Source organism: Sphaerodactylus townsendi, linkage group LG11 (genome assembly GCF_021028975.2).
Source record: "Sphaerodactylus townsendi isolate TG3544 linkage group LG11, MPM_Stown_v2.3, whole genome shotgun sequence".
Taxonomy (NCBI): domain Eukaryota; kingdom Metazoa; phylum Chordata; class Lepidosauria; order Squamata; family Sphaerodactylidae; genus Sphaerodactylus; species Sphaerodactylus townsendi.
The window spans coordinates 7,894,076-7,919,434 of record NC_059435.1 but is presented as its reverse complement, the minus strand read 5'-3'; the positions used below and the strand labels follow the sequence as shown (position 1 = coordinate 7,919,434).

Below are 25,359 nucleotides of genomic sequence, written 5' to 3'. Positions count from 1 at the left end.
GGGGGGGGGGGGGTGGGGGGGGGGGGGGGTGGGGGGGGGGGGGGGTGGGGGGGGGGGGGGGTGGGGGGGGGGGGGGGTGGGGGGGGGGGGGGGTGGGGGGGGGGGGGGGTGGGGGGGGGGGGGGGTGGGGGGGGGGGGGGGTGGGGGGGGGGGGGGGTGGGGGGGGGGGGGGGTGGGGGGGGGGGGGGGTGGGGGGGGGGGGGGGTGGGGGGGGGGGGGGGTGGGGGGGGGGGGGGGTGGGGGGGGGGGGGGGTGGGGGGGGGGGGGGGTGGGGGGGGGGGGGGGTGGGGGGGGGGGGGGGTGGGGGGGGGGGGGGGTGGGGGGGGGGGGGGGTGGGGGGGGGGGGGGGTGGGGGGGGGGGGGGGTGGGGGGGGGGGGGGGTGGGGGGGGGGGGGGGTGGGGGGGGGGGGGGGTGGGGGGGGGGGGGGGTGGGGGGGGGGGGGGGTGGGGGGGGGGGGGGGTGGGGGGGGGGGGGGGTGGGGGGGGGGGGGGGTGGGGGGGGGGGGGGGTGGGGGGGGGGGGGGGTGGGGGGGGGGGGGGGTGGGGGGGGGGGGGGGTGGGGGGGGGGGGGGGTGGGGGGGGGGGGGGGTGGGGGGGGGGGGGGGTGGGGGGGGGGGGGGGTGGGGGGGGGGGGGGGTGGGGGGGGGGGGGGGTGGGGGGGGGGGGGGGTGGGGGGGGGGGGGGGTGGGGGGGGGGGGGGGTGGGGGGGGGGGGGGGTGGGGGGGGGGGGGGGTGGGGGGGGGGGGGGGTGGGGGGGGGGGGGGGTGGGGGGGGGGGGGGGTGGGGGGGGGGGGGGGTGGGGGGGGGGGGGGGTGGGGGGGGGGGGGGGTGGGGGGGGGGGGGGGTGGGGGGGGGGGGGGGTGGGGGGGTGGGGGGGGGGGGGGGGGGGGGGGTGGGGGGGGGGGGGGGTGGGGGGGGGTGGGGGGGGTTGGGTGGGGAGGGGGGTGGGGGGGGGGGGGGGGGAGGGGGGGTGGGGTGGGGTGGGGGGGGGGAACGGGGGGGGGGGGGGTTGGGGGGGGGGGGGGGGGGGGGGGGGGGGGGGTGGGGGGGGGGGGGGTAAATTTTCTGTTGAAGTATATTTAACAAGGTAACTTGTTTGAGAATACAGCTTCCTAATTAGGAGTAACAACCTCCTGTCCATGTTCATCTTGGCTAGTTCATTCCAAAGAAGATCTCTGGGAATGGAGTCAACTTCTCCCTTGAGATCTAGAAAAGCTGTATACGATTTGGAACTATGCTTCCAACTGTGCTTGTTAGCTAAGTGGGTGAAAACAATTCAGTGGTCCAAAGTAGACTTTCCTTGTTGAAACCCAGCTTGTTCAGGGCCTAAAAGTCTGTGTTCTAACATCCAGACAGTGAGTTTATCTATGAGATGTCAAAATAACAAGCCAAATCAGGATCCAAGAGTCTCTCAGACCCTAAACATCTGATCCCTACCATACCCTTCTATTTGCCTGGAGAAAAGTGCTGTCAAGTTGTGGCCAACGTTTGGAGACTGTGTAGGGTTTTAAGGCAAGAAATGTTCAGAACTGAGGGTGCTGTGTGGTTTCCGGGCTGTATGGCCGTGTTCTAGCAGAACTGAGTTGCTATAAGATCTGACAGGATCGGGCTGGCCTGGGCCATCAAGGTCAGAGCTGCTCATGGACTACTTGTGCATCTAAGCAGCTTTCTCTGAAGCCTCTTCTTTCTTAGCTTTTCCCTTCCTATTATGAACAGCAGCAGAGGTTTGTGTGGAATTGTTCCCCTGCCAGGGATATTAATGTATCACCTTCTAAAGCTGTCATCCACCAGTGAGTGAATATTTCTTTTCTGTTTCATCTGTTATTTCCTCACTATTCTTCCTTACCTTGTGTTTTAATTTGCTGCCATCTATTTTGTATAATTATTTTCACCACATTTTAATTGGCTTTATTGTATATTTTGTTATATTGTTTTACTTGTCAGCCACCTTGGTGGCCCTGATTCCGCAGAAAGGCAGGATAAATATAATAAACGAATATATAAGGCTACTTTATTACGCTTAAAATATCAAAATAGCAATTGACTTCCTCTATTTGTAGTGTTTCCTTTAATGCTGACTGTAGCTGATCTCTGTAGCAGTTCGCAGTGTGAACATTCCATCAACAACATCAAAGAGGTAGTGTAGAACTACGGTATTGTAAGAATTCTTGGTATTACAATGTCTTTATGATATTTTGAAAAGGTGAATGCTGTGTGACCAGGATATGTCCCAAGGATAACATGAATGCACAAATGATTATAAATTCACAGGAGTCTTGATTTTTCCTACATGTATATGCTGCTAGTGATTGAATCTTATCAAGTATGTTGCGGGAATACTGCCCTCTTTGCTTGACACTACCCTGTTGAGTAAATGAGAACTGGTAATGCAGTTAACAAACTTAATTTAAGGTATTGGCTTTCTAATTCAAAGCTCTTCATGGCCTTGGGCTCTTGCATCTGCAAGACGGTCTCTCAACCGATGCGCTGCCATGACAGCATCATTCCTCTGAGCAATATCTTCTGCAGGTGCCCACCTGCAAATGGGAATAATCAACAACTGCCCATACTTATGTTTTACTTCAGTTCATTTTTAAATTTCTGATTGATTTTATAACCTTAATCCTATTGTATTACTTACTGAGTGCCCCATCCTGTCAATTGTGTTGATTCACTGTGTGTAATCCGCCTTGAGTCCAAGTGAGAAAGGTGGACTATAATTGTAACTGTAGTTCTAGAGATGTTTTTGAGTTAAGGTTGGTAATGGCGTTTGTTTTGCTGCATCTAAATCTGCTGTAGGCAAGGCTGTATTTCAGCCCATTCGCTCTCAGGTAAACTGTAAAAAAACCCCACAATGGTGGCATGGTTGCTGAGTATGAAAGAAGCAGAGTACATATGATACAGTGAATGAATTAAAAACAAATAGTTCTGTTTAGGTGATCTAGAGCAGCAGTCCCCAACATTTTTGAGCCTATAGGCCCCTTTGGGATCTTGACATAGGCTAGTGGGCACAACCCCAAACATAGCTGCTACAGGAGATGGAGCCAACTACAAAATGGCTGCTGCAGAAGACAGAGCCAGCCACAGAGGAAGCAAGTGCAAGGGAGAAGAGGGGTAGTTTTAAAAATGCACAGGAAAAGAGGAGTGAGAGAATAAAGTAAACTCTGCGGTGGCAGCTGCTGCTGAAACAATGTTATTTCAATCTGTACAGCCAATTGGATCTCCAGTGGCCAATCAGAAGTCCTGCTGGGCAAGAGCCCCACCTGGCCCTACCCACTTTCTAAAAAGATTTCATCAGGCATCACACTGAAGGCCTCTGGGCTCGAGGGCACTAGGTCCTAAATGCACAGGAAGGAACTGTTTGTTCCTGACCACCTTTTAAAAACGTATAGATTATATCTTTCAGTACTGAAATGGCAGGATATCCAACATCAATCACTATTATTATCACATCTAATGAAATAAACGTTTTATAATCCTCCTGTGCTGGAGTACTATTGGAAATGTTGGTTTAGTTTTTTCCTCCAGTGAATGTAATTTATTCGTTAATACTGAAAAACTGAATTGTTCTTTTATGTGTAATGTGTACGGCTTATTTTAGACTTATTTTAAAATGAATTCACATACATCTTTGTGTTTGCAAAGAAAAATGGGTAACAAACCTAAAGTGCTACAAGCATTCAGAAAATTTCGAATCATGAACCTTGTTACGGATATGAAAATGTGATTGCTTTTTATTATTCAAATCTGACAGTTTTTAATCCAAAAGAGCGTAAAATATTTTCACCAAAACTCAAAAGAACTCTTTTACAGTTCATGTAAATATTGTTCAAACAAGAGTTTAGATAATGAAATCAGTCCAGTGGATATTGAGATAATGACGTTTGTTCCCTTAGTGAGATGGTCATCTCAATAATATCACTAGGGGGTGCACCTTTTAAAAATATTTTTCCGATTCAGGTTCATTGGACCAGAACATTTTTGGAAAAGCTGGAAAAAGTCAAATACTCATACTCATAAATAGGGGTTTCTAGCTTTTTTCTTCAGATATCTGAATGTTTTTGGCTCCATTGAAGTATGTGGAGAATTTTTTTTGGCTCTGGGGGAGGGGATGTTTTTCAAGGAAGAGGGACAAAATTTGCAGCATAGCTGCAGGTGGCTCTCTTTAGAAGAATCCCCAAGTTTAGTAAAACTTGCCTTGGGAGTCCAATTTTATAGGCCCCAAAGCAAGGGGGAGCATCTATACAATGGAGTTTCCAATGGAAGATGGGGCACCCCAACCCAGACAAGGGCAAAAAAATATTTTAAAAAACCCTCTGCAACCAACTAAACTGGATCCCTTTCCCAGGACCATACAGCCAAACAGTATCTCAGGCCTGGCAAGCATTTTTGCCCTGTCTCTCCACCCTGTCCCACATCAGAAGAAGACAAGGGTTTCCAAACAAAGGATAGAAGGTGTTAAGGAAGCCTCCCCCAATCCTCAAAAAGCTCAGAGAAAAAAATCCATCAGAATTACACCCCCACCCCCCACCCCCGGCCTAAAAATGCAAAAGAAAACCCCCAACCAAACCCCAACCTTAAACACTTCTAACATACTGGAAAACCAAACCATGCTCATGCAATTGAAGGATCTTTAGGTTTTGGTAGACCCTGAGTACCCCTCTCCTCCCCCCCAATCCACCTACAGGCCAAAGACTAAAAGGTAGAATAAGCACAGTTCACAAAAACTAAAATAAGCCAAATTATTTTAAAGTAAACCAGTTGACATCTTTTCCAAGCAGCAGGAATCCAGTGCAGGCATGCGGTCATCCAAGGGATGCAGCAGTCAAAGTACCAGAAACTCAGAGGGAGGAGCTGCCGCTAACGCCAAGCTTTGCACTGACCTCTCTCAACCCTCTGTCTGGAATGAGGTGTTTGGACTTGCTTTTTATGCTCTTTGGCCATGAACAGAAATTTTTGAAAAAAAATCCAGGCCAAAAAATGCCTTCTGTGATTGCCCAAAGAGCAGTATTGTCCATAACCTGAACTCCTATGGGTCCCTCTAGCTCCCTTTCCCAACTTCCACCCTCCCCTCTCTATAGGTTGGTGCAGTCCGCATCAGAACTACAACAGTCTACCAAAAATGCCATTGGCCAAATAGGAAAGCTCAGTGGAGCTCTCCTATTTATCCTTTCCAGATACTGCTGCCCCTCACCCATTGCCCTAGATTAGAACCAGCCAAAGGGCAGGAAAGGGGCAACAGGAAATTGCTCTTTCCAGAGCAGTCTAACCACCTGGTTAGCAGAGCACCGAGCCCAGCAGAGCACCAAGCCCAGATAAGTTTAAAGGAGGGGGGAGATGTGTGTCGAAATGTAAAGCCCAATGACTTCTAGTTCAGCCTATTGCTGATTGTGGTCACTCTCCATGAGGAGAGACGATCTTGCTGTCTTTTTCACTTGGAATGCAACTCTTGTGCAAAAGCAGATCTGTAGATTAAACAGATCTATGAGAGGAAAGTGCTGGAATCCAACAGGGTGGGAAGGAGAGGTGAGGGTAAGCAAGTCAGTAACCCCATCTTTTTCTCTGATCGGAGCCTGCTTAACATCACCTCGACTAATAGCAGAGGCAGTAATAAAGTTGTATTGTCGAAAGCTTTCACCACCGGAATCACTGGAATGTTGTGTGGTTTCCAGACTATATAGCCGTGTTCTAGTAGCATTTTCTCCTGACTTTTCGTCTGCATCTGTGGCTAGCATCCTCTAAAGATGCCAGCCACAGATGCAGGCGAAACGTCAGGAGAAAATGCTACTAGAACACGGCCATACAGCCCAGAAACCACACAACACCCCAGTAATAAAGTTGTTGGAATCAAAGTGATGTCGCAAATCTTGTGAAATCTGAAGAAGAGAAAGGGGAAGTCTTGCCAGATACCCTATGCTCCAGTTAGCGAGAGCTTGAAATATGCTGAACGGATTAGCATGCTTTGAGTGTATGCCTGGTAGAAACTGTAACAACTTCAGAATCACCATTTTAAACTGAGAGGCTCAGTTTGAGCTGTAAAGTTCTGAATGAAAGAGGTTTCAATTTGAGCTGTAAAGCTGCCCTAAAAGTATGAATGAAAGAACTATAAAGGCTTAAAAGCCCAGAACAAGACTTATAATTTATCCAGTAAAAGGTGAACATTCAAATCTGGTGGAGAGAGAGGGAAGAGTGCAGAGAAATTGTCTGAATAGAACCGATGAAGTTATGAGGACATCTAGTGGCGACTTTTTAAAATTACAAATTTGTAAAATTACAACAAAATCACTGTTGGCCGATAAAAGAAGAGAGGGATGGACTGCATTGAATTCTCTGACCCCAGACCCATTACAGTGAGTCAAGCTATTATTAATTTCCATGCAGAAGGAAATGTCAGAAATGAAACTAGAAGTGGAAAATATTGATAAATTTATGGCAGAGATAGGAGAAGTGAAGAAGGACACTAAAGGATTAACTGCTGAGCTTAAGAAAGTTACAGAGGACTCTAAAATGACAGAAACAAAGGTGGAGGTAAACTGGAAAGAAATACATCGCCAAGCAGAGAAAATAATCTGGCTGAAGTTGAAGCAGAAGGAATGTTCTTTAAGAATAAGAGCTATGCTGGGAAAAGGTGGAGAAGACCGTCAATAGGGTTTTATTCCGGAGCTGGTGAAGTTCATGTTTCTCTCTAGCCCCTTCCGCACACGCAAAATAATGCATTTTCAAACCACTTTCACAACTGTTTGCATGTGGATTTTGCTATTCCGCACAGCTTCAAAGAGCACTGAAAGCAGTTTGAAAGTGCATTATTCTGCATGTGCGGAATGAGCTTCTGTTACAGAAAAAGAATACAGTCCATCTGACAATTAGCAACTTTATGTTTTAAACTACGAGTTGGATCCACACAGCTTTTTCTCTCAATTTTATTCCTTCCTACTACAACCCTAGTCCCACTTAGTCACATGCAGATTTCATAATCCTCAGCATAGCCCTTTTTGCTGGTCAGATTGGGCCCTTCCTTCCTTTTTCACCAACAGAAAAGCTGTTTGGATCAAACCGGGTGTACCATCTTAAATTATACGGTATCCATGACCACTAGTTAGGTCATAATTTGATTAGTGTGCTTTACATGTGCTTCTTTTTGTTACTCATACACCTAGGCTTATGACAAAATCAGACAGTTGTTTGAAGACCAGAATATTGACTCCTCCCACAGTGATAATTTAAATTACGTTCCTGGCTCATTGACTGGTGTCAAAATAGATCACTGCAAACCAGGGTTTGGGAAAAACATAAGCACCATAGACAATAATACAGCGTGCCAAGGATGTTGCGGTAAGTTTGTAGTGTTCAGGTTGGAGCCAAACAGTTCGTTCACTCTCATTCTCATCCAGTTGCCTCCAATACTACAGCTCTAGTCCAACATAGTTTCTGCACATGCAGGTTTCATGAGGCTGAGCCTGGTCTTTTTGTGCAGTCAAAGAGGACACCTCCTTCCATTTTCACCAGCACAAAAGCTGATTTGATTTAGTCTTTTGGATAATAAGTTCTTGGCATATCAGAAAGAATATTTTTACAACAAGAGAAGAACAGCTGGCTGGCCCTGATTGTTAAATTTCTCTTTCCACTATTGACTAAACGGAGCTCCATTCCTTACAAACTTCTTATGTAAATGTTATACTTCCTTAATTTAACAGGTTGTCAGTATTGTCGTTTCAGCAGGTTGTCGGGTCTTTGTCAAACACCTCCCCCTAGAGAGAGTCAAATCCAGGCTCCTGCACATTCCCCTGTATTAGATTTGCCAACACCAGGTTTGGAAATGCCAGGAGACGTGGGGGTGAAGCCGGGGGTGGGGGGGTGGGGCAGAGTTTGGGGAGGGACATCATCTCAATATAATGCCATATATCCCACCCTCCAGAGAAGTCATTTTCTCCAGGGGTCTGGAGGTCAGTTGCAGTTCTGGGAGATGTCCAGGCCCACCTGGAGGTAGGCAACTCTACTGTGAATACAACGGGTGGAGCCTGCAGTCCAGATTAGAAGAGGATAGAAAGGAACATTCGCTCTCTTTTGACCTAGCAGTTCTTACATAATGTGGCCTTAATATGTAACTACTTATGTACATTAAATAAATCAAGATATTCTTTATTTTCCCTCTCCCAATTGCCTGGATGATCAAGCTAACCTATTAACAAATACAATTTGAGAACAATTAACCATGACCATCTGAAAAAAGGCATAGGATCTGTGGCGAAACGGGCTTGCCTATGGTTTGCAGGCCCTATTTCGCTCTCAGCCCTCTCCCAGAGTTATCAACTTTTCCCTGGAGAGGGCTATCTCATCCCCAGGGTACGCTGCCACCACCTGGCCAGTTTTAGGACTGTCCACTAAGAAGGGCCAGGTACCTCCCAGTTTCCTCTTCCACTAGCGTGTCCGAACTGGGGGGAGCATACGCAGTACAGAAAACGGTCCACTACCGGTAAAGATTAAACGAAGTTAAGTTTTAATAACAGTAGAACATTTTAGATAACTTTTCTGGCATGGCACCCAAATACAGCAAGGAACACAAATAAAAGAAAGGCAAACCGCAAGCCCTCTGGCCCTGTCACTATCACATACCCTGCCTACTAGTCGTTGCACAGCAGGGTAGGTCCTCAGCTTAAGCAGGTATTGTCTATGAGGAAGCTCCCATCACTGGGCCTAGCACACGGCCTGCAGGGAAAAGGTCGCTGCCTTCTCTCCCAGGCAGAGCCTCCCTCTTCCCAGAGCCCAGCAAGACAAGAAGAACCCACCCACAGGGTTCTGGCTGGTTTTATCTTCCTGCACTTTTTTTTGGCTCCCCCTGATGTTGTTGCCAGACTCACTGCAACTTCTGCCCACCTTCTCTATGGTGCCTGGTTGGGGACAAAAGGGGAAGATAGGAAGGACGCAGGAGGGAAAAGCTATTTCTCCACAGGATCTGAAAAGGAAGTTCTTCTGGCTGCTCATATCCTCCCCACTGCACACTGTGGTTGCTCGGGGGCTGGGCACACAGGCCCTGTTTTCCGTTGAATTTGCAGTTATCTAAATCCTGGCTCTGTGTTTGGGCTGAGAAGCTTTCTAGTGCCTGACCACTGGTTGAGTGGCCCACCTCATCCTTTCCGTCTCCTTGGAGCTGGCACACACATCCCTCCTGGTGGCCAGGGGGACGAGAAGCTGCACAGATCTATTTCAGCAATTACTCTGATGGGGAGGAGAAGAAACCATGAGGCATTGGTGCTTCCTGTTCTTTTTCCATTGTCATAAGGGAGCATAAGATACAGAAGGGGAGGATGCTGTAGGTCACTTTGGGGCAAAATTTGGATATAAATGAAGTAAATAAATAAAAGTCGTTTTCATTTGCTACCAACAGAGATAAAATAACCTACAATTAAGCAAATGAACTGTACAGTAAGTTTACTTCTCCTGAACTTTTCTCTTTTATGTCATGATAGTGACATGCCCACCAGGTAGATTCAGTGCAAAACATGATACTGTCTGTGTTCCGTGTGCCGCTGGATCTTACAATGACAAGTATGGCCAAGCCGCATGTGAAAATTGTCCAAAGGCACAAAGTAGCGATGGAGAAGGTGCCCAGATGGAAAGGAACTGCCACAGTAAGTTCACGTTTCTTTCTTCGCAGTTTTTCTTATGTGAGAAAACATTCTGCCAAATGAAGCTTAAAGAAATGTTTGCTTCCGTCAGTTTGTAATGAGAATATTAAAAACCTATACCGGCCATGCTAAGAATGCTCATTCAATTCAAGTTTATTACAGTCAAGACCAGTATAATGCAATAGTAAAATACCACACTGTGTCCATATCCGATTTACGTAGTGTAAAATAACATAAGTAAAGTGAGATAAAATTTGCTAAACCCACCCCTCCAAAGTTTAACATCTGTATCAACTTACATAATATAAAAAGTGTAAAATAAATTACATAAAATAGATAGTTTCTAATCCCACCCCTTGATTAAAACTTTGTCATTTAAATTTTAGGTTGACATCCATAAGTTAGTTTTCTTTCTATCTTACTATCTTTAATAGTTCTCTCTTGGCTAGATTACAGATCTTAAACATATAGACAGAATAGCTTCCTATGTTTCTTTGTACAAGGAATTGTACTTGAGCTATCAGTAGTAATTATTTAAAATCTGTAATAATTGTGACATATATCCCCTCCTATTTATGTTTCTTAATTATAAAGGCACTAAATTTGGCAACTGTTCTGATACAGCTTGTCGTCTTTTAAAAGCCCCCCCCCCCTCTCTCTTTTGGAGCACATCCTATTTTGGAGTGCTGTGTGGTTTCCGGGCTGTCTGGCCGTGTTCTAGCAGCATTCTCTCTTGACGTTTCGCCTGCATCTGTGGCTGGCATCTTCAGAGGATCTGATGTAGGAAAGGAAAGCAAGTGGAGTATATATACTGTGAGGTCAATATGTGAGGCCATCTGAATAGAAGTAGCTTGGCATGTGAGTCACAATGAAGTCTGTAGCATGTGAGTCACAATGAAGATTGCAAGGTCAATAGGTGAATGCATCTGAATAGAAGTAACCTGGCTCAGATGGGAGCTAACAGTAGATGGGGCTACATTTTGAGGATCCATAACTTTGGACCCCTTGAACCAAACTTCACCAAACCTGGGTGGTATCATCAGGATAATCTCTTGCTATTGGTGATGTTTGGTTTGGTGATGTTTGGTTTAAGGCGTCCAAAGTTATATACCCCCAAAGGGAGTGCCCCATCCCCCATTGTTTCCAATGGGAGCTAATAGTAGATGGGGCTACATTTTGAGGGTCCATAACTGTGGACCCCCTGAACCAAACTTCAACAAACCAGGGTGGTATCATCAGGAGGGTCTCCTAAAGATACTCTGAAATGTTGGTACTGCTAACATAAACATTCCTCCCCTGACCAAAAATCCAGTTTTGAAGGATTTTAACTCTTGTGTTTTAGCTTGGTTGCTGGTTGAGCTAAGGTTTTTGTACTTTTCAAGTTATTGTTGAGACCATATTGTTTTTGTCGACCCTCTTTTCCACTTACAGAGCTAGTTTACTGTTTTTCTTTGAAATAAATATTCAAAACCATTTAACCTACTGATGCCTCAATTAGTGTAATTTTATTGGTATCAATTTTTATTTTTGAAATTTACCAGTAGCTGCTGCATTTCCCACCCTCGACTTATACGCGAGTCAATAAGTTTTCCCAGTTTTTTTGTGGTAAAATTAGGTGCCTCGATTTATATGCGGGTCGACTTATACACGAGTATATACGGTATACGCGTGAGAGAGAAAAAGAGTGAGAGAAAAGGCATGCTCACTAGTTGTATCTTTTGTGTTTTTCAGGAATTCTGCCAATGTGGATGGCTTTTTCAATATCATCTGCATCAACTAGCCTTCTCTTAGTGACAATTTGGGTGTAAGAATCTCTTATTGATTTACCTTAAAATATATATAACTTTATATTTCCTAGTTATCAAGCCCTTCACTGTGCAACTGTAGAATGACTGAATGCTCAGGCAGGAGAGAAGGGGGGACTTTCATAACAGGTTCCACAGAGACCTTGCTGAGACTGAATGCATGATTATTTTTTTCTCTTTAATGCCTGGAATTTGAAGAGTCCGTTTTAACTAACCCATTTTACTGTTTTGTTGAAGAAACTTGTCATATTTGGGGAGGGGCTGTGGGTTACTTTGCAACACATCAGCTGTGCATGTGAGTGGTCCCGGGTTCAGTTTCTGACATCTTCAGTTAAGAGGATGTGGATTTCCACCTGGGATCCTGAAGAGCTGCTGTCAGACAGAGTTGATATTTCTGGCCCTGGACCTAGTGATAGATGTCACATGGTCCTCAGCTCCCTCCCCATCTTCACCCCAGCACTGTTGGCCAGGTGGGCTGGGCTGGCCTGGGCGTGGGATGGGGGTAATTCAGATTGAGACCAGAGAATGTGGGAAAAAGGAACTCAAGCCTTTCTCTCTGCACCACTGTCCCAACTTGAAGAAGCTCCAGAAGTGGTTGTTTGCCCCATTGTAGAAACTTCAGCTTCATGGGTCTTTACAAGGAGTTCATCAGTTCCTCCTTGCCAATCCCAAAGAGCAGTAAAACAGGCATTTCCCTGAACTCCATGCTGAGTTCATTGGGGATGGAAACTTGTCTGAATTGAGATAAGGCTTGTTTCTACATGCAGATCTCCTTGTTGAATGTGGATCACCTGGGCAAAACAGGACTGAAAATGAGAATCCATCAGAATTTAAATGTGTGTGGGGAGGGGACCGGACTGGATCCCTCTGTTCTCTGTCCACCCACGTGCAGTTGGGATGTGTGGAAAGGTTACGCACCACACTGCTGACGAGTGTCAGGATCAATGAATCATTGAAAAGAATTGCAGAAATTCATAATAGTCTGAATTTTTGTTTCCATGGTAGAAGACGAAGAAGAGGAGTTTGGATTTATACCCCCCCTTTCTCTCCTGCAGGAGACTCAAATGGGCTTACAATCTCCTTGCCCTCCCCCCCTCACAACAAACACCCTGTGAGGTAGGTGGGGCTGAGAGCGCTCCGAAGAACTGTGACTAGCTCAAGGTCACCCAGCTGGCTTGTGTGGGACTGTACAGGCTAATCTGAATTCCCCAGATAAGCCTCCACAGCTCAGGCGGCAGAGCTGGGAATCAAACCCGGTTCCTCCAGATTAGATACACGAGCTCTTAACCTCCTACGCCACTGCTGGTAGAAAGATCTGTGTCTGTAGAATGAAGCCCATTAATTTCAGAGGGAGTTCTATCAGCAGCTTCCTGCTCCATTCATCAATATCCATGAATAGACTGGGCAGTAGTGTCTAGATGCTGCTTTACTTACCTTTCTGTACTAGTGGTATGGCTACTTGTTCATTTCTATGAATCAGTAATTTATTTAAATTCATGCTGCGGTGGGGTAAGCTTCTCTTTCAGTCTAAGTGCAGCCTTTTCACTTGGAAGCAAAGTCTGTTGAATATCCGTAGCTGTGGACACTGACCCTGTTGATTTGTAATTCCAGCTCTGATTTTTCCCCGTGACTCTCTCACAGGGTCTCAACTCAATGCTGCAAAAGAACAGCAGCAGCCCAGTATGTCGGAGAAGCAGAATCCGGACTGAAAAAGAGGGTGCAGAACTTTGCAAACATTGCCAGTGACGCAGACATCCAGGAGCAAAGAAATAAACTGAGTCCCATCAAACTGCAGAGGAAAAATCAGCCCAAGTACAAAGTTGACTTTCTGGAAGAGGAATCCGTGGGGTTACTAAGCAACGATGACGTGACAGAGCCCTCCACATCTGCTGGTGTCAGTCCATCTCCTGAAGTGACAGGACCAAGCGAATTAGAAAGCAGCTTCGAAGACCAGTCACCAGACACTTTGCAAAAAGATTTCAGTCCAAATGATCTCCCACCCAATCAGCAGAAATTTGCGAGCATAATGAAGGAGAAACGGCCCTAGCCGTTGTGAATTAGGCTCTGCTTAGTCAGGGGGCAGAGAAAGAATTGTGTCCTAAAGAGTACTACGTGACAGGTGAAATACAAGTTGACGCTGCCAGATCGGATATGACAAAGATCATGAATGCTTATCAGTCTGTAAAAGGTAGATTCTGCATCATCTGGACTGGAGATGTGGGAAGAAAGGGGGTTTAATCCCTTCACCCCTGCTCAGTTTCAGTAATCAAAGCTTGGTTCACTACGCTTTTATTGGTAAACTCTAGCGAGAAAGGTGGGTTTTTAAAAAATGCATCTTTTCCCCTTAAAATGCGAATACCATTTCTGATTAGTGAAACTGAGCAGAAGTCAAAATGTTTAATGCTCCCTTGTGGCCCCAAATCGTATCGGGGCTGCACAAGCACATTTTACTGTTTCTAAAGATCTGTGATCATCATTATTTCTGTTTTGGCTTTGAGTGTTTACACACATCAGGCTCTCCGAGAACTCACATTTGGAGCGCTGCTACTGCCTAAACATTCTTTGCATTAAAATACACTGGTTGCATACGGTTGAAAATTGTGGAACTAAACTGCTTTAAAAGATGGCTGAAAACCATAGAAGAACCAATGATAAACTAGGGCAATGTTGATGTTTTAGAAGTATTGTTTTCAAAATGAAAAATATGTATGCAACTTAGGGGGCAATGGTCTGTACATGTTTGTAAGTTTAGGAGTAACTGAAAAGGGCATCAGTGTTTTTATTCAGAATTAGCTGGTAGGTTAATGTGAGGAAAGGTGATCCTTTAAATACTGTAGTTCTGGAACGTGAGTGAAGTACTTTATACTAATAGAAGCCAGCACTTTGAATCGTGCCCAGAAAGAAACTGGCAGGCAGTGAGGATGTGTTAAAGCTGACAAGATTCCTTAAATCTAATAGCCAAACATCTATGCAGAAGCTTCATAATGAAACTGAGCAGGTGGTATAGATGACAGGAAGGTGGTAGGAAAGGAACAGATGCAGCCTGAGCCGGGGAGGGGGAGAAAAACTAGCAAGTGAAGGAAAAACACAACAGGGCCAGAGAAGGAGTTCCCCCCCCTGCAGGTCCCGGTCTTTGGATTGCCAACACTCAGACCAGGCAGGAATTTCACCACTGCACGCCCGCCCAGCTGAATCTGCCGCAAAACCTCCGACTGCAGCTACTGAGAGTACATCGCAGTAGCCCAACTTGGATGTGATCTGTGCCTGGATAACAGTGGCCACACCATGCCTGTAGCCTACAGCTGCTCCACTAGCTCAGGCTTGAAGAAAGCATCCAGAGGGCTGCACTCCCCGTCTCTCTCCGTGAAGGTCGTCTTTCAGGGTTACAAAGGCAGTCCCCAAACTGAGTCTCAAGCTGGGCTGAAATGGGCCCAGTGAATCCGTCGAACCCAAAGAAGCAGAGGTCCCAGTAGCCGTTTGTTCCGGTGCCTTATCAAAGCATCAGCAGTTACTTAAAGCTTGAAGGTCGAGAGCTGCGTTTCATGACCAGTTCCTTCTGAACAACTGGCATCGTCCACTCCTTCAACAAAGGACAGTCTTCATGCCAAACTCAGCCAGACCATTCTTTCTATCTAAACATAGGAAGCCATGCGGGGCAAAGGATGAACACGGCGGGCGTGTATGCGTGTGCACTTGGAGTAGCTTGCCCGCATCTTAGGCCTCAAGAACTGAAACTCATCCATGTCATTTTGATGAGAGTGTGTTTTGATGCCACTCTGAGATGGGAAACATAAAATGGCATTGTAACACAGACTGGCTATTCAAAGTTCTGCTGAGCGTTCTCCAGCTTTACCTTGAAATTGTCCTATTTCCCAGCCTAATTAATTACTTCCGGTACTCTCAGTCAACTACAGTGTTCGTTACTGTAATAAGCAGGGTTTTTTTAAAAAAAGAAATTAAACGGCCAAGGGCTTTGGCTACAAAGTTACCCATGGCTTAAGGAATGCCTTGGCTGGACACAAGAACAGGAAATAATTACATTGAGTGAAGGAAAAGAAGAAACTGTAAAGAGATAGCAGCACTTGGAAATCCCAGTAGCACCTTGACTATGTAGACTGAACAGAACCGCAATTGTGTTAACTTTTTAAAAAAATAGTCACAAATCAGGTCTGAAAAAACGGCAGCAGGACAACATGAGAAACAACGGACTGCAATGGGTTGCCCCAATGTCTGGATTCTCCATTAGAACTGCATGACAGGATGTGGCAGGGGCCATCAACGTGGCTACTATGAAAGCAAGAAAGTGAGGTGTTACTGACCTTAAATTTAAAATTTGTTAAATATGTGCGCCATTTAATACATCTGATCTGATAAAGTTTCCAGTATAAATATATTAAGGACCCGTGAGAAAATAAAAACATTTTTATTAAAATAAAAGTTTTCATACTGCATTTCAAAGTTTTTTTCATTTTATAAAAAACCAAACGAAACACTTGCTACAAGCACATCACAATGGCAAACAGATACTACAAATAATTTTTCAATGCCTCCCTTTAAAGTCCGGCAATTTGGCAAAGACCGTACGATCTGTACAGACTTCAAAAGTCGGCAGTTGTAATACTGATACAAAATACTTCATATAGATAAAAATTCAGGTGCATACAAAACAGTACAGGCTCCGTCCAACCTGAACATCTCCTTGCTGAAGTGAATGTTCAGGGGCGTATCCTCACCTTCACTTCAAGGGGGCCCGAGTGCGTCAGACCCACTCACTCGATTGTGCCACAAGAATTAAAATATATGCTTTATATAAAACATTTACATGTTAACACTGTAGATTTATTTAGAAATATGCAAATACTGCAATATTTAGAATGATGCATAAATAGCTTAAAATCCTTCATAACTTTGTTTCTAAAAGGAAGTCAGCAATGTGCTGTATTTGCACCACTCACCTCTACATTGCATATCCCTTATCTCAGAAAAGTTCTAGCTTAACGCTTGATTGACAATTGGGGGCAAATCCTTCCGTGCATGCGGAGTGAGACTCCCACACGCCACTCTCGGCAGAACTTCGCCCATGGCTATTTTCTTCATAATAAAATATATAAGGTATTTATATGTAAAAGTTTGTTACACAATTCAAATTTTTTTTTTTTTGGTAAATTAGTAGCAGCAATTTGTTTCCTGCAGAAATCGATGTTTAAAAATAGGGTACATTTATCGTTCCGAATACCTCTAAGTAATATAAAAATAATACTTCTCAATACTTTTCAAATAATACTTATACAATATTTATCTACTGATGATGATGAGAATTAAGAAAAAATGTTTTGCACGGTTTTCTCTTTCAGGGGAATGAAAACTCTGACTTTGTCTGCATAGTAAAGATTTGGCATGTGCAAAACAGTGGCTGTAGAAGGGTAACCTGCCGTAGTGTGGTGGGGACCCGAATCTCTAGTCATCCCTGCGTACAACAGATGAAGGTGGGCATTCTCATCTACCTTCAGACAGGTTCTCCTGGGCTGCTGGAGTTCCTTGCACATACTTTTCCCTAAGGACTTTTCCCCCTGTAGGACTACCATTGGATCAGCCTGGGTCTAGTGGATTAGAAATAGTGTCCTTTTTAAAGTACCCAAGAACAAGGAGACAGGACCAATGTTGCAAGCCTGCGTGTGCTTAGCCAGAAGAAAGCACTACTCAACTCAGTGGGCCTTCCCTCTGAACGACCAGGCGCAAGACTAGGCTGCATGGCTGCGGTCCTGCATACAATAAGGCAGCTTAAATCCCACAGGTTCGCCTTGCAATGTGGCAGCCAAAGTCCAGAGACTTTGGCTCATTCTGCACATGCAGAATAATGCACTTTCAAACTGCTTTCAGTGCTCTTTGAAGCTGTGTGGAATAGCAAAATCCACTTGCAAACAATTGTGAAAGTGGTTTGAAAACGCATTATTTTGCGTGTGCGGAAGGGGCCTTAGATCAGAAATGTGAAGGCTGAATGCCAAAACCACGGTTAACTCTCATGGATACGCTTTTGTCCTGCGCTCATTTTTTACCAGAAATGTTTTGCTGGTTTCTGAAGCAGTACAAAAATCTGTCCAAAGCTGGTGTGTGCGCAACCCCTGATGCTGACATAGTCTTTGGCTCGTCCCCAAAAACTGTCACCAGAGTAAACGGCATGACTGTTTCACTGTCCATGTAGGGTTGCCAATTGCCAGGTGGTGGCTGGAGATCTTTCAGAATTAGAACTCGTCTCCAGGCAACAGAGGTGTTCTGGAAAAAACCATTACGTTTGAAGGTGGATTCTGTGGCATTAAACCCCTGTGAGGCTCCTCCCCTTCCCAGGCTCCACCCCCCAAATCTCTAGGAATTTTACAACCCAAAAACTGGCAACTCTGCTCCCCACCCCAGCCTTAATTTAGATTATGCCCAAAGTACACTATACCAAAAAACTGTAAACTGGAGTCTTTCTGCTTCTGGCGTTATTAGCTCTGCAGTCCACTCTCAGATATAAAGGTATGTTGCATTATCATTGCATAGCAGTTCTGAATGTCCTTTGCAAAAACAAACACATTTAAACAATGACCCTTTTTTAAGCGTCATTATGTACTCCGTAGTGAGGCCAGGAAAGCAAACATCAAGCCCCAGAAGAGCGTGTGCAGCGCTGCCAACACCTGGCCACCAGAGGACGCTTCCCCGACTGACACCTCCACCTGGGCCACTCGAAGTGCTGAGAGGGGCACGTGGGAGGCCAGAGCGGGGCTGTCTGAGTTGATCAGGGACTGGATCTTCTCAGCTTCTTTATTGCAAGCTTCAATCTGGAAAACAGTTCACAGTGACGTTAAACAATATGCTCCCCTCAGTACAATATTTATATTGCAGTGGTTTTAGGAACAATTCTTCTCTCCTTGGCTCCTGGAGGCCGTTCGGAAATATCCGTAAATGAGTTTCCCCAGAACAGGAGACAGCGTCAAAACTTTTCTTGGGTAAAAGTGGATTTGACTGCCTTGGCCTCCACAGACCCGCCAAGACAAACAGCCACTGCAGGGGTTGGTTTGCTCTTAGCTGCTAGCACCAGCGTCCCGAGGCCCCCACACTGCCAATGGGGTCCAGACTGCAACAGGGATGATACCTCATTTTATCAGGAAGGTGGCAACTTCTGCAGGTTTCTGGGATACCTGAGGTACTTGGTGCTGCAACACAGCATCATTCCCACTCCAAGATCCTTCCATCTTTACAGGATGGTACTACAGAAGATACTGGTGCCGTAAGATTCCCATCTGACGGGAGCCCGTTGTGAGATGGCATCTGCTGTTTTTGTACCCCCCAAATTTGAGAAGGCCTCCCGGGTGCCAGGAGAGAAAAACTTCCTACTGTGAATTCCTGTTCTGCCTGGCTGACATAGGGGGCATTCTTCCGACGTCTTGTATTTTGGGGACACTGGTTTCTCTCGAGGCTTCTGTCTCAACAGCACAAGGAATCTAATCCGACCCTTTGCCATTCTCTCGGCTGAATACTTTCCATTGCTTTGTGTTTGGCATTCTTGTGAGTAGTTTGTAGATTTATAGGGTATCTTGTTGCTCTTTCTAGATCAATCTGAAAGAGTAGGGAAGTCCCTCCCACTCGAAGGCATGGCAAGAGTTTTGACTGGGCCACATTCCCACTGCAGGGTTGAGAATACTCCTTGACGGCCATTTCTTTCCTCCCATAAACATCTCCTCTAAAGCAATATTGAACATTTTTACCAATACAAATTCTTACTATTTGAGCCAACTAGCATTTCCAAGAACACAACACGAATGCATGGTTTTTGAAATTACTTCAGTAGGAAACAGAAGATATTTATGTCTAACATGTAAAGTAAATAAAACTGCATGCAAAGAACAGAAAAATTATACCTGAAGAGGCTTGGGGTTTTGATCAACAGGTACAATAAGAATCACAATTTCAGATTCTATGCTGAAGTACCCAAATACATCACACTGTGGCACGGAAACATGGAGGCGGATTTTTTGAAGTATTTCGAGCACAGTGATCGGTTTTTTGGTTGCGAGCTGTAAGGAGTTTAAAATCTCTTTAGCGTTTATGACATTTTACGAAGTTATGTTTCTACATCACAGAGGTGAAGAGTTAATAGCAAGCTAAGAAACACTTGGTTTTACACGAAGAAACGCTTAGTTTTAAAAAACTAAAAACAGATGGAGCACCTCTTTCTGACACTTCTGAACTTGATCAAAACACCGAGGATGCAGGGAAAGGCATGGTAAAATTCTCACAATATGGCAGACTACAGACGTAATCAAAGGGTTGCAAGCGCAACATAGTGAACTGTCACTACGTTCGCTCTAAACAGTAGGCACCGCTGCAATCCAAGACTTCTGATCACACCCACAGAAATTGGTATTAAATCGGTGCAGGACCCTTATTTATTCTAGGAGTGGTGCTCATAGTTATCCCCCGACGCTGTTCCGTTTGATATCTGCCTACATTAATTATTGGTTTGGATTGTAGCCTTAGCACAGTGATGGCGAACCTTTTTGAGACCGAGTGCCCAAATTGCAACCCCAAACCCACTTATTTATCACAAAGTGCCAACACGACAATTTAACCTGAATACTGAGGTTTTAGTTTAGAAAAAACAGTTGGCTCCGAGGCGCGCGTTACTTGGGAGTAAGCTTGGTGAAGCAACCATGCAACACTTCGAATGGGTGAATCACGACCCTAGGAGGGTTTACTCAGAAGCAAGCCCCATTGCCAGCAACCAAACTTACTCCCAGGTAAAGGATCATACCCAGGCCAGCCTAGATGTGAGTGGGGGGGAGATTTTCCAGCCCCCCCCCATGATGAACTCTGTGCACGTGTGCCCACAGAAAGGGCTCTAAGTGCCACCTCTGGCACCCGTGCCATAGGTTCGCCACCACTGCCTTAGCATCTTTACAAGGAAATTTGAGCTCCTCACCCTGACAAAGATGTCCAGCTTTTCTTTATCATACAAGACCCTCAGCATCCCAGCACACAAAGGACAGCACGCTCCTGGACAAGAGAGAGAAAGAGAGAGGGTCTGACTGATGAGGGACTGTTGGCACCATGATGGCATCAACATGCTCTTTGTCTTGTTGATCAGAGACTGCAGCATGTGATCACTCCCAGGTTAAAGAGGAAACTGTCCAGAACTCTGTAGACACCGACAAAAATCAATGTAACATCTGCAGTCACATACAATTACCAACCAGCTCAAAGATGAAGAAGAGTTGGATCTTCTAAGATAAGAAAGAAGGGATGAGTAGGCGGGTGAGTGGAGTGTGTTATGGGGGGAGGGCAGCTGCACCTGAAGGAGCAGAGTTGGCTAGTTTGTGAAGAGAGGCTGTGTGTGAAAGAGAAAAGCAGCTGAGTGGGTGGAAGGAGGGGATGAAGTGGTTTGGAAGGTGAGAGAAAGCTGTGTCATTTGTAGAAGTTATTAGCCTAAGTGGCAAGTAAGAACTCCAGAGCAAGATCCTTCGGTATCAGTGAAAGTAAGTAGGAAATGCTAAGGAAGGCAAAGAGGAAGCGTTAACACACGTCACTTCAGAATACTGCAGAGAGGGGCCTTTACAGGTGTCACATACAAAGGGACAAAAGGTTACAGTCACCAGATCTGTCAACCTGTTCTTCCCACAGTAGGAGAAGACTGTACTGGAATGCAGGCCACACTTTTGCCAGCACACAAGTTATGGACAATAGATCTTCCAATGCTGATTTTAACATCTGTAAAGAAGGCCTAAAGCTCCTTTCCAGCAGGGCCCAACCCAAATACAACAACCTTTATTAGGCATATTAAAATAGGCTCCAGAGCATTACAGACATTTCTGAAGTACAAATCAAAAGTACATTCAAAACACAGACAGATAAACTGTATCTAGCATTGGATGTTACTTAGAAAATTCTGTCACTTGTAAAAGAAATTTTGCTACTTTTCCCAAGAGCACGGCCTCTGTGTTATTTAACAAAAGCTCCACAACAGAGTTGTCAGAGTCTCTTTCAGATTTGTCATTAGGAGAGAAATTCCTAATGCCCACATATCTCGGACAGTCAAGTATAATGTGAGCAAGAGTCTCCACTTGGTTTTTACAGTGTGGACAGACCCGATCCTGGAGAGGGATAGACAGGTAGCGACCCTTTGTAATGCAGGGCCCAACCCAATGCCTTACCGACAGTAACTTCAGTTTGATATTAGTAAAAGATCAAGGTGCTCACCAGGTGGAATCAGTGGCTTGCATCCAGTTGCTGAAAGGATGGGACACTGTACAGACACACATTCCCCTTGAGAGCTGTAGTGAGAAAGGGCTCCTACAGCTTGACAGGGCCCATAGTAATCAATGGCCACACGGTCGGAATAGGCGGCGCAGACACTGTTGTAGCTCTCGCCGTTGTGTCCACACACCACTTCTACTGATTTGCAGAAGGACTGGAAAAAGAATAGAAAACAGCAACGCTGAAACGGACGACTGACCGAAATGAACAAGGCCTCAGATATTTGAGATATCGGGACAGATGGAAGTCGCAGTATCTCAAGTTTAAAAGTAATGGTTACGCCAAATCAAAGTGTTAAGTGACACTGGACTAAAAATAGGGCGAAGCTACAGAAAAACTCTGCATGCAACCTCGTGGCACACATCGCTATGTCCACGGACAGCGAATTCCACAATTTAATTACTCGTTGCACAAAGAAGTACATCAGCAGTGATTTCACTGGCACAAATGGCTTAATAAGGAGAGTAGGCATATTCATGGGGAAGGGGACATCAATAAACACTAGTCCAATAGGAACTTCCACATCCAGAAGAAGTGAACGTCTGGGGAATAACCTCTGAGATAACTGGCTGGCCACTGTGTGAAACAGGATGGCGGACGATGTGGACCACTGGTCTGATCCAGCAAAGCCCTTCTTATGTCCATTCTGAGCTACTCTTAACTGACAACCATCTTTACTCCCATTAGTATGACTCTTAATGCCACCCGCCCCCCCACAGTATACAGAGCTTTGTTTTTGACTGGGTACATGCACTGTGCGGGGGCCCAACTGGGCCCTTAACACAGCTGCATGTTGGTTCAAGGAAGTACCATTAATAACAGTAAGCACCTCAGAGAGAAAGCAGGCAAGGACATAATCAATGTCATTACATGTATGCATGAATTGGACAGCATTCTGGACAGCAAGTGAGATATCAAAGGTCTGAATGCTCCCCCCACATAAAACTCTCCCTACATAAACAAAGCTAAGAAGTCAAGGGAAAAGTCCTAAGGCCAACCTGTTTTCTCGGATAGAGATGCTGATTTTGTGTGTGTGTGTGAAATATTTTATGTGCAAAAGCGTTCAAACCACTTTTCTCCCCTACAAACTGAAATGGTAAATTCCAACAATAGAGTATTTTAAATCACCTATCCTGGAAGAGTTCAAGGCAGCTAACAGAACAATCAACGATCAGCAAAACAACATAAATAAACCTTGCAGGGCTTCTGCCTATCTGTTTCTAAGACCCATTTTATTAACAACAATACTCAAAAGAGGAATCTGTGCTTCAGAGGAAGCAGAGAGCAATAAAAGCAAAATATCCGTGTGAATATGGGTGTCTTCCAAGAGAAGTGCTCCACAGAAAAAACGATTCTGTCCTTCTAATGCGTGTGTCTATTATGACAGAAGACAGATGCTGTTTTCGAATTCTGACTCAGTTTTAAATAAAGACTTTTAACAAACAGTAGGGAAAAATTAGATAAATATAGTTAGACAGCAGATCATACTGTAGGAAATGAATGACAGCTGCTTCATCAGCTGTATGTATGTATGTATGTATGTATGTATGTATGTATGTATGTATGTATGTATGTATGTATGTATGTATGTATGTATGTATGTATTTATTTATTTTCTTAAACTTTTATACCGCCCCATCCCCAAGGGGCTTTGGGCGATGTACAACACAAGGAATAACAACGTAGAATAACTAAAACATTTAAAAGCAGCGATAAAACCATAAAAACTGTTTCTAATAAATATACAATAAATTTCAATAAAATGAATGGCGTTCAACAGTCTATTTTTAAAGTTCCCTCCCCTCCCCCGAAAGGGAGGAGTGGCGTCCAGCATTCTGATTTTAAAGTTCCCTCCCCCCCCCCCAAAAGGGAGGAATGGCGAGTCTCATTAGTTGGCAGTTGGCCCAGATGTCAAGGGCCAAAGAAGGGGGGTGCACCATCAGCGGCCAGTTCCTCCGAAGGCCCGGCGGAACAGCTCCGTCTTGCAGGCCCTGCGGAACTCACCAAGGTCCCGCAGGGCCCGGACAGTTGGAGGAAGAGCGTTCCACCTGGCCCGTGTGGAGGCCAGCCGCATCGCCGAGGGACCAGGGACCACTAGTAGATTTGCAATCTGTAAAGTGTGACAGGGAACCTCACCTTCTTTCCACATGTGTCTCTCTTGTTCCAGTTGCCCTTCTGACAGGGTGTATAAATGATACAAAAGAGATCAAGTTAGCCCCTTCAAACTTTATCAGCGCACTGCGAGTACGCAATGACATACGTGCCTGTGGTTGTTATTTCTGCACAGTCTACATTCAGCAGATGTTCAAAAAAGAAATCAATGTCCTAGCTATTTACCTTCTTACCTTTTAATATAGCTGTTCTTACAAAAATCAGAATTCGAGTGGAGTGTTTTGGAAATGTCCGGCATGACAAATCAGCACGCCCAGTACTCAAAAGCCTCCCAGGGACAGCCATTCTTCATGGCTGTTGTGGGTTTTCCGGGCTGTGTGGCTGCGGTCTGGCAGATCTTGTTCCTAATGTTTCGCCTGCATCTGTGGCTGGCATCTTCAGAGTTGTATCACAGAGAGAAGTCTGTCTGATACACCTCTGAAGATGCCAGCCACAGATGCAGGCAAAACGTTAGGAAGAACATCTACCAGACCACGGCCACACAGCCCAGAAAGCCCACAACAACCAGTTGAGTCTGGCCATGAAAGCCTTCGATGATACATTCTCCATGGTGATGCGCGGCCTCTGCTCAGGTAGCAGAATCAAAATCTGTAGAACTAAAACCCCTCCCAAGTGGTCCACATTCTCCCACTTGTTTAAGTTCAGATAGACCGTACTGCAGAACACTTTTGGATGGTGCTAGCTGTAAGTAGTGGACAAAATACACAACACATGCAAATATATTCACAAAATGACTGCATACCTGACATGGACCTTTGTACGATATACTTTTCCCTTTTTGGTGCAAAGTACACGGATTGTTATATTCTATATTGTCTGTGTCACAAACAGGATCTTGTAACTGGTCACACCTGGATTGTCTCGGCACACATTCATACTGGTTGCATCCAAATTTCTTAAAACTGGTTAAGCAAACCTGTGGTTTTGGTATACATCTGGACAAAAACAGCATTGTCATAACACTTATGTTATTGCTTCAAAAAAAGAAGAGAAGAAACAAAGAGAGCATTTAGATAATTTCACAAAAAGAAGTTAGTTCTGGCTTCCAAGAACTGCACAAAATGCTTATGCCAAAAATGTTATCAATTGGTATCCAAGTGCAAAAGAAATGAAAGGGCTGCATAAAAGCATATTTTTTTTTGGTAAATAGACAGGAGGTCAGTTCCTGTCTCGAGGCTGGGAAGACAGGGCTGAAAGGCCGCTTCCTGTAAGGCGGACTCTTCCATTCCTATCACAGGGCAGTAATGCTATCAACAAAGGAAAGCCACTAACTGCAAACACATCACATCTTGCCTCCATGCTAGTCATGCAACTTGGAACACACAGAATTCATCTACAAGGTTTCTTCAGTGAAACATCATTGTCAGTGCAAGTGCTTCTGCTATTTTTTTTCTGTCTCTGAAAGAACAAAAATAGTTTGTTTTCGTAAAAACCAGTCGTTCCCATTCCCTAAAGTACTTGCGCCT

At 45.2% G+C, this 25,359-nt stretch overlaps 2 protein-coding genes across 2 annotated transcripts in view; one reads left to right on the top strand and one right to left on the bottom strand.

Moving 5' to 3' along the window:
* The first annotated feature begins 2,059 nt into the window (after positions 1-2,059).
* LOC125440873 lies at positions 2,060-15,868 on the top strand. The gene is made up of 5 exons (XM_048510942.1): positions 2,060-2,137; positions 7,158-7,332; positions 9,468-9,629; positions 11,358-11,430; positions 13,073-15,868. The coding sequence occupies exons 1-5, from the start codon at positions 2,072-2,074 to the stop codon at positions 13,476-13,478; spliced, it is 882 nt and encodes a 293-aa protein (XP_048366899.1). The 5' UTR covers positions 2,060-2,071; the 3' UTR covers positions 13,479-15,868.
* Positions 15,840-25,359, bottom strand: part of RECK (reversion inducing cysteine rich protein with kazal motifs) — a 57,909-nt gene continuing 48,389 nt past the window's right edge. Inside the window, exons 18-22 of the mRNA XM_048510420.1 lie at positions 24,636-24,828; positions 21,665-21,875; positions 20,391-20,464; positions 19,330-19,485; positions 15,840-18,249 (exon numbers count right to left, since the gene is read on the bottom strand). Coding sequence (XP_048366377.1) covers positions 18,034-18,249; positions 19,330-19,485; positions 20,391-20,464; positions 21,665-21,875; positions 24,636-24,828 — 850 coding nt within the window. The 3' untranslated portion in view covers positions 15,840-18,033. The remainder of the gene's footprint in view (positions 18,250-19,329; positions 19,486-20,390; positions 20,465-21,664; positions 21,876-24,635; positions 24,829-25,359) is intronic.

Bases quoted from the DNA above. Each gene is read 5' to 3' on its own strand.
- LOC125440873 (XM_048510942.1), top strand. From the start codon at position 2,072: ATGCTGACTGTAGCTGATCTCTGTAGCAGTTCGCAGTGTGAACATTCC. The intron at 7,333-9,467 runs GTAAGTTTGTAG...ATGTCATGATAG, and splicing joins AGCGTGCCAAGGATGTTGCG to TGACATGCCCACCAGGTAGA. The intron at 9,630-11,357 runs GTAAGTTCACGT...TGTGTTTTTCAG, and splicing joins GATGGAAAGGAACTGCCACA to GAATTCTGCCAATGTGGATG.